Below are 14,453 nucleotides of genomic sequence, written 5' to 3'. Positions count from 1 at the left end.
AATATTTTCCATAAATAACCTAATGTAACATTTGTAACTTTAAGCCATTTCAATTTCTCAGAGCTTTTCCCTTTCTTTATCAAACCCCTTACATATCCAGGACAGGCGATCCATTGTTTCTTTAATGTACACATAGTCCACCTTTGTGTTTTATTGAGTTGAAAAAGATTTGCATTCAAACCACAGGGGCCAATTAATACTCCACACAAAATCATTTCGTTTTTCCCATCCAGGCCCTAAGGTACGTCACTATCTGCAACTCTAGGGCACAATCCAAAAACTCTTCTTCCTTTGTTTTGTTTTAATTGATCCATATTTTTTGCATTCTTCTCTTAAATTTTGCTGTACTAGGCTTTTGAATTCCTGTCTAGTCATGAGACAAGGTGAGGGCAAGGTAATCTTTTTTTTTATTGGAGCAACTTCTGTTGAAGAGCTCTGTGTGGCTCAAAAGCTCATCTCTCTCTCCAATAAAAGATATTATTTCACTCACCTTGTCTCTCTAATAACCTGGATTGACATTGCTCAAACACTGAAGGGTTTTTCTGTATCAAGCCTTCCATTTCTTATAGTGCTTTTAGCTGCTTTGTCTGCCATTTCATTCCCTGTTAGCTTGATATGGGCTGGAATCCAAGCTAATGCTACATTCATCCCCATCTGTTCTAGTTTTGTTATGCGAAATACCATTTCATTGATTTAAATCACTTCTACATAGGGAGACACCCATTTTGTTATTGAAATAAGGCTTGATATTGAGTCAGAAAAGATGACTGGCTGCCACTGCTGGCTGTACATCACAGGTCCAGTTTAATGCCAGCATTGTTGCTACTAGTTTGGCTGGCATGACGGCTACAAAATCGGCTATTCTTTTAGATGCACTAATTCCTGACTTTTGGTACACAATATGCTGTTTCCTACTCTTCCTGTTTTTTTCTTTTTTGGACCCATCTGTATATATTTGACAAAAACGACTCCACTTTTCATCTAGATACTGGGTACACTTACTTTTTTCATACCTATTGTCTCCTATTTACTCTTAAGTTTATCAAATAAATCTAAATCCACATTTGGACGTGTGGCTTTCCATCCATAACTAATTTTCCCATGACTAAAAGTTTTCCCTTCGTTTAGCTTTTCCTTGTCTTTCAACTCCTGCATCCATGTTTTAATTGGACAGTATGTGGAGTTCTAACGTTGAGTGTTTTTAGTTCGCCTGTTGAAATCCCAACAATCCTCATACACTTGTTTGGTATGTTTCATCACTGCAATCCCCATTAACTTTGGCCCAGAAAGTTAGATCTAGGAGCTTCATTGGTGGTGGAACTGGCATTTCACTAGCAGCTGGCTGTAACGCTCCTGTGGGTGTTGTAATAAATGCACCACACACAACTCGTAGTGCCTGTGCTTGTATTAAATCTAATTGATCAAGTTCTGCTTTTGATGCTTACCCAAGAGCTTGGCAGCCATAGCTGATAGATAACTGGTCTGGTCTGAATTAAGGCTCCGTATACCATCAGCTGTGTTTTCTTATCCACCCCCAAATTAGTCCCCGCAAGACTTTTCAAGCAGGTTGATCCTTCCTTTGCATTTGTCTTTAGCAATCTGTATGATCTTTCCAAAGTAATCTAGTATCAAATATACCCCTAGAAATCAAAACCTTTTAACTCAATCTATTTGTTCTCCGTACACAGTTTACATTCCTTTGTAGCTTTCCTCTTTGTGAAGAACAATCCTTTTGTTTTACAATGGAGAACTTGAAACCCACATGCATTTCTCCAGGCCGAAGTCTCTCATACTGCTTTGTTGAGTCTCTTTCTGGCCACCTCAGCATTCCTGCTCCGAACTCATCCAGCACAATCCTCTGAAAATAGAGGGACACCAGCACTTATTTGTTTTGAAGATCTATCCCAATATTAAATGACGGGCTGATGGCACTTCCCTGTGGTGTACCATTGTTAAAATGATATTCGACATAACTTTCCCAACTCTGACCTGCATGGTCAGTTTACTCAAAAATTCTCTAATCCATTCACGCATTCTTCCCTTTATCCCCACTGCACCTAGTTTGTACAGTCAGCCGCTTTCTGGTCTCAGCTTCTTAGCTTTATAATACTGGCCCACCCCTTCCCCTGCTGGGTTTCTAGCTCAGTTAACCCTGGCCCGTTTTTCTCTCAGGTGAGGCCAGATGATTTAATTGGCCTTGTGGGCCCTCGTTTGTGGCTAATGTGGGCTGCACGTCCCATCGTAGCGTAGCTCCGTTGAAGTCAGGGGAGGAAAGTCTGTTCATTAGAGCTGGGCAGGAAACCTCCTTTTGTCCCGAATGAGAACAAAGCGTCCAAATTTCAAACTTTGCTGCACAATGAAATTTTGAAGATGTTGTTTCAGAAACATCAAAACAACCTTATTGACGTGTTCTGTTCTGACTTTTTTTATTCTACATTTTCATTTCAACCGTAATGTCCCCTATAAATTAGATGTTTCAATGACTTCCCATCAATTTTCAACTAAATCGATACATTCCCACGAAATGTTTGAATTTTGCTGAATCAGCATTTTTTGGTGGCAAACCATTTGATTGGAAACATTTTTGACTAGCTCTGCAGTTTATGCCAGCTGAGGAGCCAGCCCATGCCCAGAGCAGAGTGATGGTCCGTCCAGTCCTGTCTCTGACTGTAGCTGATGCCGAATATTTCACAGCATGATGTAAAATGTCCACAATGCAAGCGATGCTAATACTGTGAAAAGAACCTGGCCCTGTATTATGCAATGTGGATCCCCTAAGCTGCCAGGGGAGCCTGGCCAAAGGGTTAGATAGGGAACGGGCTGCTTCCAACCTGGGCATCCCTATGCTGCTGCTGCAGCCCTTCTGCGCTCTGCATCCATCCTTCCGCTTCCTGTTGAAAGGACAGCGTATTTTGAAACATTTCCTCACAGTTACAGCCTGGGTTCTTGGCTTCAAAGCACCGGTCTCTACAGCTAGTGGGCATTGTGGCCAGACATCCTGTCAAAACTTACCCGGAGCGTGGCGGGGGGGGGGGGAGGTGAAGTCACTGTTTGCTGCCTGACAGAGGCAGAGAAGTGAAGGCTGCAGGCCAGCAGATCTCATGCAGGGCTTGCAGGTCCCATTGGCAGCTGAGTGCGGTTAGCTGCAAGCATAGACGTAGCCACATTGCATTCACAAGCCGTGGTTAGATCTGTCTCTCACCCATTGCTGGAGTGTCTAGTGCTTGGAAGTCCCCCTCCCTCTCCAGAGCAATTAGGTTTACTTACCCTATTTGAATGGTGGGGGTATTTTTCCCCCCCACATCCCTCCTTCATTCCACAGTAGACGTAGTCTCAAACCCACCCCCATGTTGTGGGTTGGGAAGTTCAGCTGCAGCGACCACTCTTGGGCTGGCGGTAGGGCAGGAAGGTTTGTTCACTGCTGCTGTCTTAGCTCCTGACCTGGGGTATCTTAAAATCCTTTGATGTCTTCTCAGATGGGGTTCTGACTCTGACTCTACAGCTGGGATGTGTCTCCCTCTCCTTGTGTTTGCCTGCAATCCGTAGGAAGTACCCAAGCCAGATCAGACCCATGGCCTAACTGGCCTGCCTTTGGTAGTAGCCACAAGCAAAACCCCTTGGAATGCACCTGGCCGGCAGGCACGAGGCTGTAACTTGGGGGCTGGCATGGGGATCTTCTGCCTCACTATACTCATTCACCCCAGCACCAGGTCTGGGGGCCAGGAAGGAATGTTCGGGCCAGGGAACATCAGCCGGGCCTTTGGCCAGGCTAGGTTTATCTTCTATGGAGCAAGATTCAGCCATGAGGATCAGGCAGATGATTGATTTCATGTGATTACCAGGAATCCCCTGTCTCTGGGGGTCCTTCCCATCTGAGATGCCCTCCTTCCCCAGCCACTCTGGGGACAAACTCATGTGGGCTGGCTGAGCTTCCGCTTTCTGGGTACCTTAATGACTCAAGCTCTGGAGGCAGGGGGTGCTTGACACGAATCTGTCACACATGCTCTCCAACTTTCTTCCATTTCATAGGCTCTGGGATAGATTCCGTTCTCACTCCATGGACTTAGGGGAGTTACTCCGACTCTAGCAGTGGACCTGAGAGCAGAATCTGGCCCACAGGGGACTGATTTTGGGCTCCGGTCTGGCCCCTGAATGCCACTCCAGCAGTGGAAAAGGACTGTGAAAAGGTGGCTAGAGGCCTGGGGAGAATTTCCCCAGAGCAGGAGCAGCACAGGGCGGGGTACGTCGTTCTGTGTTGTCCCCTGACCTGGGTGGGAGGACCCATAGTGCTGTGTGCTCTGGAAGTGCAGGCCGGAACCCCAGAGCTGCTCTAACTTACCGCGGGGGCCAACAGCACCTAGGAGAGTCAGAATTCAGGCAGCATAGAGCCCCCTTCCCATCTCGAGAGACACAGCACAGAATCGGTGCCTGCATTGCTCTAGAAATCAGCCAGCTAGGATCGGAGTTCTATTCCTGGTGCTGCCACCGACTCCTCTGCAACTTTGGCCAAGTCCCTGCCCCTGTCTGTGCTTCAGTTTCCCCATGTGTAACTCGGGCACGATGAAACACTCCCTCCTATATAAAGCACTTTGAGAGCCCTTAAAAAACACACAAAGGGGCAAAACATGTATTATTTAACCCACTAACTGCCCTTGCCACAAAGCCCAGTGGGCACAGTCCATGCCCCAAATGCCTGTCGATGCATCTCTCTTTGCCAGCAGGAAACTAATGTTAATTTCTGTGTCTGTTAAGTCTTCTTTTTTTTGTTATCCCTGCAGAAAAAGAAGAGAAGGCGAATTGACCGTACTATGATAGGGGAGCCGATGAATTTTGTACACCTGACGCACATCGGATCAGGTGATATGGCAGCTAACGAGGGCCTTCCCATGGTACCGTATCATTTACTACTTCATTTGGGGCAGAGGAAAATCTGTAGAATAATACCCCACTGCAACTTCAGGGAAGAAACGGAGGGCTTGTCTACACAGGGATATGAAGGAAAGTTGATCCAAATTAACTGTAAATTTGCAGTGGATTAGTTAAACTACATTAAACGCCTGTGTGAACACCCTCATTTAGAATTAAAATGGCCTTAAATGAGGGTGTTCACACAGGCGTTTAATGTGGTTTAACTAATCCACTTCAAATTCACACTGTTCGTTAATTCAAATTAACTTTCCTGCATGTCCCCATGTAGACAAGCTCTTGTGCTCCCCCAGCAAGCTGCAGAGAGGCTGCCACTGAGTCAAAACAGAGCTCTCTAATTCTGCCTAGAGCAGCCCCTTCTGGCTACACGTACATCAGCCATGCAAAACTCCACTCTCCTGCTTGCTGGGCCGGTAAATTTTCATGACTCTTTTGTAAGACCGACTTAAATGCTGCTGATTGGTATTATTTTATTGTCCAGGATGGGAAACAGTAAATGAACTCTCAGTCAGAGCTGAGAAGCTGCTGTTGTGCTGCTTTTGTCTAAAATGAACGTCTTGCTTGTGTGACTCAAAACTCTGCGGAGGGGAACTTCACCCTTGGATCAGTGCTGAGCCTTTGACAGACGAGCAAAATGCTATGGGCCGCGTGTGGAACAAATGGGAAGAGAACGTGGTCTAGTGCATGAGTTCTTAATTTGGGGGTCACGACTCACCTTCTAATGCTGCAGAATCGGGGAGAGGGGAGTTCTGGCAGGGGATCCCAGGGTGGAGACCATGTTCCTGTTTAGAGGAGTGGGGGATGGCTCTGTTTTGTAGAGCACCTAGTACAACTGGGCCCTGACTGACTGGGGTCTATGTAATAGGGATAATTAATAACAGTCTGGGCAGCTGGAGGAATGGAGGAGACCCTTGTGCCTAAGGAACAGGACTAGATGTCCGGACACCTAGAGGCAATTCCTACCTCTGCCATGGGTTCACTTTGTAAATCACTTGGGCTGGCGGGTTAGTCTGAGGGCTGGTCTACATGGAGACATCCAGGAATATTAATCTGAATTAACTAAAGGTGTGAATTTGAAGTGGATTAGTTAAACTGCATTAAACCCCTGTGTGAACACCCTCACTGTGAATTGAAGTGGCCTTAATTTGGTTTAGCTAAATTCACTTTCAAAGTGAATTACACTAAACCGAATTAAGGTCACTTAGTTCTGAATAACAGTGGCCTCATGGGGATTTAATGCTGTTTAAATCTACTTCAAATTCACACCTTCAGTTAATTCAGATTAATATTCCTGCATGTCCCCATGTAGATCAGCCCTAAAATTCCTTGGCATTCTGCTGCTAGGAGGCCTCCCTCACTAATGGAAAGGTGTAGCTGTTACTGCTCTTAGGCCCCCTCTAGTGGGCTGCCTGTGAACTTTATGCTTTTAAGGACTGCCTACACACCCACTTATTAAACAATAACTGACACCACACCAAATGGATTTTTACCAGCCTATTTACATATGTAACTTTAAAGACACTGTTAAGCGTATGGAAATGCCTCCTTGTGACCCGACACACGCAGGCTTGCTGCTGCCTGCCTTCCACTAGATCAATCACATGCACCAGAATCTGTTTGACTCAGCAGCTGTGTTTGGAGGCCAGGGTGAAAGCTAACACAACAGACTGTGCCCTTTCATAGGGAGGGACTCGGATCTATCCCCCCTCAATTTCTTAAAGCCTGTGGGGCTGAGGCTTCCACTGGAGGTGGCCTCAGGGACCGCAGGCAGATCTGGTCCTGAGTAAATGTTCCTAGAGGAGGGTGAGAGACTTGAGGGTTACTGGGGGGGATTTGGGCCATGAGGCTAAACGGCCTGAGCCAAGCAGCAGGAGGAAGAGGTGGGACACAGGGAGACTTGCAAATGAAAAACAGGTTTAAGAGAGGTAGCTGTGTTAGTCTGTATCGGTAAAAACAACGAGGAGTCCTTGTGGCACCTTAGAGACTAACCAATGTATTTGGGCATAAACTTTCATGGGATATAACCAACTTCATCACATGCAAATGAAAAACGCTGGCTGTTTGGCTGTTTTTCAGACTGGGAAGCATCTACCCCAGGCTTCTGAGTTGCTGGTTTAGAGTGAAACCCTGGTCCCATGGAGGGCAGTAGAAGTTCTGCCATTAGGATCTGGATTTTGCGCTTAGTCTGATCTAACGAGTTTGTTTATTTCCATGTGTCCGGTGCCTGTGTGTGCGATACAAAGGTCCAGCTAGATGGGCACCTGACCTGCCACAAGTTGTTGTTCTCCCTCTCAAGCCATCTCATTTATCCAGCCTTCTGCAGGGGAAGCCTAAGACACTCCTGATCTCTAGGGCACCCTGCGTGGCCTCTCCATCCACCAGCGGGATCCTCCATTGGGCCAACAGGGAAAGGAAGATCCAGGGTCTAAGACCCTTCACGGAGGGCACCATTCTACCAGCCCTGTCCCATCTATACTGGGGAGGCTGTTAGCTTGAGCACCCCAGCTGATTGCAGCTGCTGTGGTATCACACTGGGAAAAAGGCAGCTTCTAATGGCAGCCAGACTCCCAAACTGACGAGAGTAAATGCCCAGGAGTGTTTACCCTTGCTGCTTTCTTGAGTCTGTTCCTCCTGCCTGGCATTCTCTCTGCCTGTATGTCTGCGCCTCTTGCAATGTTCTGGTCTGCGTTATTTAAGCAGTGGAAATCTTTACGTAAGAGCCTCATTGTGCCCCAGCTGTTACGTCCAAGTGCCCTGTGCTCTCTTCTAAAGTGCTCACTGCAATTCCCAAAGCCTGGATTCATCAAGCACCACAGCACGGCATCAGGAAACGTTGCCTCCCTGCAGCATGGCATGTGCCTTCGCCAGGGCAGAAGCTCGCACGTACCTAAGCAGCGGCACTTAACTAAGATGTGGCTCTGGAACTTGGAGTACAATTTGCATCAGGAAGACAGATTCTCTCACATCCTTCTGGACTTTGGGGCTTCTCGGCTTTCACAGGCTTCTCTGTGGCATAAAGCCACGCGCCACGTTAGACGCTGATTCTCTGCTTTGGCAAGAAGTCCCTGCGCTGCACAGATATGGCTTCCTCGAATGGAGTAAGCACAGGAGTGGGCGTCTGGAGTCCTGGGAATCTCTGCCCTGCCACTGGCTTGAGCACTTCACCTTTCTGAGCCTCCTTTTCTCTATCGGCAAGACGGAGATAATGCTCAGGTAGCAACCTATCCACTCACAGCAGAAAAATCTACAGGGGCTTTCCCAAAGAGGCAGCCCATAAAGTCCTTTTTCTGGTCTGTCCTCACAAGCGCATGTTTGCTTTAGAATGGTAACGGCACCGAGAATAGCCGCAGTGCTCCACACCCTGTGCACGTCGCACTGACTCTGCATGGGTAGAACCAGCCACTACTGCTGCACCCGGGTGACTTCAGAGGTGTCTCCCTTCCGAACTGGGTGGTTCAAGGAAACGTAGGTGACGAGGCTTATCCCCGCTGGATCATCGGTTCAAATCCAGTCCTGGGTGGTGGCGACTGGCTGCAGGCAGCTGACTGGTAGCTCCAATGCGGATGGAGCTGGTGGCTCTAGTCAGGTCTTGGAGCACAAGGATCCCTATAACAAAACCTAGTGTCACTAGTGCTGATGGCAGCATAGGCCACGGACTGAATGGACCCCAAATTCTCAGCCTCGCAGGTCAGTACTGAGCAAGGATGGAGGGGGAAGCCATCAAGGCTGGTGTCCCTTGTTCGGTGGACACACAGGCTTCAGCCACGCTGCCAGTGTGGTGTTCTCTTAGATCGGGCACTGTCCGCTGAAGGAGCGGTTCCGTGGGACAGCTGCCAGTGCTGCATTGATCCCCGCTGACCATTGTCATGGCTGTTACTGTGCTGGCTGTGTAGTTTCAAGCCATGACCTGTAAAGGAGAAGAAGGGGGCATTTCCCTCCCCACCACGCTCCCCCAGCAGTAAACATTTTGCCACCAAGCTTCCTGGAGGAGGAGAGTGTCACGTTCTGAAGAGCGACACAGGAGATATTTGTTGTGACATGTTGGGTGTCCTTCCTGCAGCTGACGGGAAGTTGCTCGCAGCCTTGGTGAAATCGCTCTTGACTGTGACTTGCAAATCCTAGCAGCAGGGTGTTTAATTTGGCAGGCTCGAGGGTGAGGGAGTTTCACAACAAAGGTAATGTGATGGGTCAGCTGTAGGTTTTTTTTTTTTTTTTTTTTTCTTCTCCTCTAAATGCACTTGGACAGAGCGGGCCCGAGCAACTCTTTCTGCATGGCTGACTACTCCTTTTGAGGCTCTGGGTTTAGTTGTCCACATTCCTGAGTCCATTCAGAGTGTGGACTGGGATTCTGGACTCCTGGATTTTCTTTGCACCACTGCCACTGACTCTTCTCATTTGTTTTCTCACTTAAACAAAAACACTTCCTGGGAACCACAGCCAAGGAAGAGAGCCACAGGGCTGGGCCAACAAACAGGTATGAAGTGCTTTTCTCTGGAACCCCTCTAGGTTTTCCCATGATCAACGTACTGAGTGCACAGAAAGCAGAGTGGTTTGAGATGGGAATGGGGTACAAGCAGGGCTCAGTGAAGTGAAGACCCTGTAGGCAATCTAGAGGATCCTCCGAGAGAGAGAGAGCGTGTGTGCATGCGCGCGCGTAAGCTGGTGTATTCCAAGGGCATAACATTTACTCTTCAGAAGAAGCTTGGGCCTCAAGGCAATCAGACCTAGCAGAGATGGTTCAATGGGACCTTTTATCATTCAGAACAAGGAAAACTGTCCTTCAATCTGCTGAGAACTTTAACAAGGTGCTGCCCAGCACCAACTCCAGCCCATCACCCAGCTTCTATTGATTTATGGGACCCCGTGTAAAACAAAGAAGCCAGTCCTACCTGAGCAAGGATAAGGAATCCAACTACAGAGGTTCCCAGGTGGCTCTTTCCACCAGTGACTGACGTCAGCACCATTCACAGGTTCTTGGATTCTAAAGCCAGAAGAGACCACCGCGATCATCTAGTCTGACCTCCTGGCCTGCACCATGCAGGAGACTGCCCTGGATTAATTCCATTTCTCCTTTGCCACTTCACGGATTTTTATGGCCAAACTACTATCCTCTTTTTGCAGCCTCTTCAGGAACTCTCTCTTATTCCACTGTCTCCATTCCTGACTGTGGGGGACCTTCCCTCTTGGTTCAGGTCACTGAAAGACAATGTTAAAGAAGGTATCCTCTGATTTCATACAGCCCCCATCCCAGTTGGTATGCTCTAGATCAGTGGTATCCAAACTTTTTTGATCGCGCACCCCTATCAGTAAAAATTTTTGAGCACGCACCCCCAATATATATAATATATATATAATTTATGTATAAATTATATACATGTACTAATATACTGTGTAAATTACAAACATACACACAAAATAGAAATTATAAAAATGAAATAATTTTTTAAAATTTAACGGTACAAAAAACCTTTTTGTTCTCCCTAAAAAAAAATATTAATATTTTTAGTGAGAGCAATGTGATTTGAATATGCTTTATTATTTTTGAAAATCTTGGTTTAACACTTTGATACAGCGGGTGCTCAGGGTGGGGTGCGGGGTCTGGGAGGGAGTTAGGGTGTGGGAGGGCGCTCAGGGTGGGGGTGCGGGAGCAGGCTCAGGGCTGGGGCAGGTAGGAGGTGCAGAGCACTTACCTGGGGCAGCTCCTGTTTGGTGCAGGGGGTGTGCAGGTGGTTCTGCGCAGTGCAGCACCACCCCCATGGCCACTATTCTGGGAGCTGCGATTCCCCGGGGCCCTGGCCTGCAGCTCCAAAGCCCCTTTCAGAATGTGGCCCTGAGAGCACGGGCCGGAGGACTCAGGAGAAGCAGGGGCAGCTGCGCAGCCAGCGGCTGGAAAGAAGCAGCGCTTTCCCCCTCAGGGCTGCCCAAGTCCAAGTCCCTTAGCATCTTGCAGAAGCAGCCCCAGGGAAGGCAGAGGCCAAAGGTTGGGAAGCGTTGGGTATGGGCTGTGCAAAGGCAGATGCGCTGGCCAAAAGATAACTGGGCCTGATCTTTATTCTCGGGTATGTGGTGGCGGGGAGGGTGGTGGAGTTGTGGGAACTGGGCTTGGAGGGTCTGAGCGTAACTAATGAACCCTAAGACTGGGGATTAACCGGGCATGTTTGTTTTTATGATCAAACAGTTTCACTTGGGGGAAGTGATAGAATAGGTCCGCCTGCAAGAAAGGCCACAGTTAAGGCCGTGCTGGGACTGGGCGGAGGCAGCTAACCCACGGATTCGGCTGGAGCCAGTATAATCTTGTTTTGCAGCAAGGCGGAGACGTGCTGCAAACACAAATGTGGTCAAAGTTAACTCAGCAGATTGGCACATGCTCTGCCCAGGCTTATAGGGTGCTGCCTGGCTGCCTTATATTCTCTTAGTTGGAGTTCTGCTGGGATCTGATCCTGCCAGGTGCTCTGCGCTTCCCCTATGGCTCCGAGTGCCCTCACCTCCCATGAGAAGGGAAGGCGCTCGGCAGCTAGCCGAGGGGGCAGCTAGGGTGGGGGCAGCAGTTACATAACTCCTTTTTCCACTTGCGAGTGTCAGGTCAGCCTGAGGACGAGTTGTATTTTGCCAGGTTGCTCCTGCCCAGTTCATTAAACCTGCTTAACTCCAAGGGTGGGGCCTGGAAGCATAGAGAGAGAAAGCACAAGTCCATGAATAATTCTCCTTGGGATCCAGCCTGCCTTTGCCAGGCATGCTGACACAGTGTGCGCTGAAAAAGGGTGGTGAATGATGGCAGTGAATTCACTCAGAACGTAGTGCAGCTGGCACTAAAAATCCCAGGGTCTCTTTGCAAGTGACCTTCATACTGGAGTTTCCTTCTAGAGGAACCAAAGTTTGGGCTTTTTCGGTCAATGGCTTTGCACTGATGCTAATCATTTATCTTCACGTGGTGCTTCCCTAGCTGATGATTTCAATGCGCTTTACAAACAGGAATGAACGACTGCCTCCAATCCCCTCAGCTGCAAGGAGGGTCTGTGGTGACCCGTTCCCTCCCGCCTCCCCTTATAGATGGGCTACAGAGAGGAAGTGACTTGCCGCATTCACACATTTGTAGAGTTGGGAGTCAGGACTCCTGAGTTCCATTCCCAGGCCCAACTGCTCTGACCACTAGATGTTGCTCCCTCCCAGACCTGGGAATGGAACCCAGGAGTCCTGATGGCTAGTTCTGTCTGCTGTGGTCATTGGTTCTCCTGAAATGTGCAGAAATGTTAATGCTGAACAAAGTTGGTTAGCCTGCTAACAATCTCTTTTGGGGTCTACGACCATGACCCAGGGTTAATGGTGCTTATATGGCTCCCTTGCAGCTGAAGAAACAAAGCCAGGCAGGTACATCTTGAAGGTATTAAAGGAATATCACAGGCTCTGCAATAAGTTGGATGGCATCTCCTTGTTCAGCACTTATTCTCTAAGATCCACCAGCATAAAACATAAGCAACATCTCAGCTGGCTGAGCTTAATGAGCAGCTGCCTGAATTTTGAGGGGAGAGAAGTGGCAGGAGACACAAAACTAGGATGCAGGAGGAGAAGAGATGAATCCAACACCGCCACATTAAGCTAGGTGGAGGGTAAGGAGAAACTGCGTCACTAGAGCACCCTCTCTTTCTCCCATCAGACTCCCAAGAGAGGGGTGCAGGTGGGTTGGGATATTGGGCTTTAAAATCGCATCCTCCTGATATACCATCTCACCTTCCACCCTTAAACCTGATTTAAGTGGACACTATATGCAGAAATGCTTTCCGGTCCCAGCAGCACCCGGGTGGTGTGCTAAGAAAGAGCCCCAGCCAGCCCTGCCCTGGCAGGTGGGAAAAGCCAGACAGGAACTGGACCAGGCACTGAGCACAGAAGGGGCAGGAAACAAACAGCCAGTGTCTCTTCTCCCACCATAGCTCGGTAGCAAAGATCCTCCGATTGAGCAGACAGCCTCGGTGCTTGTAGTGAGCCATGTGTTAGAGTGGCTGCCAGATCCAGGGTTCTCTTGATGCAGTGGCAGGGTGGGAAATGACACATGCAACCGAGCAGAGAAGCCATCTGGCATGTAGGGCAGGATAGGAACCAGAGAGGGCATATCTGAGATCCCACAGAGCCAGAGAACCCCTTTGCGGAAAGCCAGCTATGGCCTTGCTAAAGACACCCCACCACCTCCGAGCTCCATGATTAGGGCTCCTCTGTGTCCTTTGCGTTCTTGCCCAGACGAGGGAAACTCCCAGTGGGAGAAGGGATGCAGATTTTTCCCTTTATGCTCCTCTCCAACATGAAGGGCCTGGAAGCAAACTCTCTGGTGCTGCCTGTCTTCCACCTTGTCAGGTAAGGCAGCACTATCTATCCCCCATCTTTGTGCCACGCGAAAATCACTTAGCCAAGATCACACAGCAAATCGGTGGCAGAGCTGAGGCTAGAACCCAGGAATCTGGACTCCCAATGCCTCTTGCTCTAACCATGGGACCACACTTCTCTCATAGAGTTGGGTATGAAACCCAGGAATTGTCACTCTAAGCTCCCGCCTCTCAACTAGCCTACATGCCCTGCTGTAGCCTGAAGGAAGGAATTCAGGAGTTCTAACTTGCAGAACTCAGCTCAAACCACTCCATGGCACCTTTGTCAGGCGACCAAAAACACATTCTCAGTAGATGCTGGTTGATTTCAGTGCAGCTTTTTCTAATCCATGCGCAGTACAGCTTGGTAGCAGTTCTTAGCTAGGCCGTCACTAACACAAATGTTCTACCCCTTTGCACAAAAATATCCTAGAGGCGCAGTTTTAAATGACCATGTTTTAAGTTGCGCGCTCTCTCTCTCTCTCTCGCTCTCGCTCTCTGCAGACAGGCGCTGTTCAAGAGATGAGATCCAAAGGCGGACGGGAGAGACAATGGAGTAGCTCCAGAGTTTTGTAGCTCTAGCAGTGGAGTGTAGCAACAGAGTGTAAGTACCTTGCTATCTCTGTGAATTTTGGAAGAGGAAATTTCCCCTTCGGCATGATGACTGCACAGAACATACTATCTCAATCAATTAATCTGATTAGGTCCAGATGTAAAATCAGTCAGTCGCTGGACTGATCACTTTTCCGTTTACTGCTAGTAGGCATTACACACTGAGGTCCGGTAGGTTTCACATTAGGGCTGGGGTTTGAGGCCTGAATCTCACTGAAATCCCAGCCTTGGAACCTGTAGGTTGAGACTTTCCAAATGCCCAGTGATCTTGGATGATGCCTTAATTTTTGGCTGTCCAACTTGAGGCACTCTAAGGGTATGTCTACATCGCACAGTTAGCCCAAGTCTGCAGGATCTGGGCTTGCGGGCTCAGTGCTTCCAAGCCCGTAATTGAGCGTCCCCACTGCACTGTAAACCTGGGCTTATAATTCACGGACCCAGGTCTCACAGCCGTGTTTAATGTGTCCATATTGCACTACGCAGACCTTCTAACTCGAGTCTGCAGCTTGAGCTGACCTGAGTCACAGTGGGACTCTGGCTCTAACCCACCCTCCTTGGCAG

The 14,453-nt window shown here is 48.5% G+C and overlaps 1 protein-coding gene across 1 annotated transcript in view; it reads left to right on the top strand.

Moving 5' to 3' along the window:
- CDC42SE1 (CDC42 small effector 1) overlaps positions 1 to 14,453 on the top strand; it is a 55,098-nt gene that overhangs the window by 33,622 nt on the left and 7,023 nt on the right. The window contains exons 3-4 of the mRNA XM_074938138.1: positions 4,779 to 4,889; positions 13,785 to 13,884. Of these exons, the coding sequence (XP_074794239.1) occupies positions 4,779 to 4,889; positions 13,785 to 13,856 (183 nt within the window). The 3' untranslated portion in view covers positions 13,857 to 13,884. The remainder of the gene's footprint in view (positions 1 to 4,778; positions 4,890 to 13,784; positions 13,885 to 14,453) is intronic.

The sequence above is a fragment of the Natator depressus genome, chromosome 24 (genome assembly GCF_965152275.1).
Source record: "Natator depressus isolate rNatDep1 chromosome 24, rNatDep2.hap1, whole genome shotgun sequence".
Taxonomy (NCBI): Eukaryota; Metazoa; Chordata; order Testudines; family Cheloniidae; genus Natator; species Natator depressus.
Note: the sequence above shows the minus strand (reverse complement) of the source record. Positions and strands in the feature narration are given on the sequence as shown.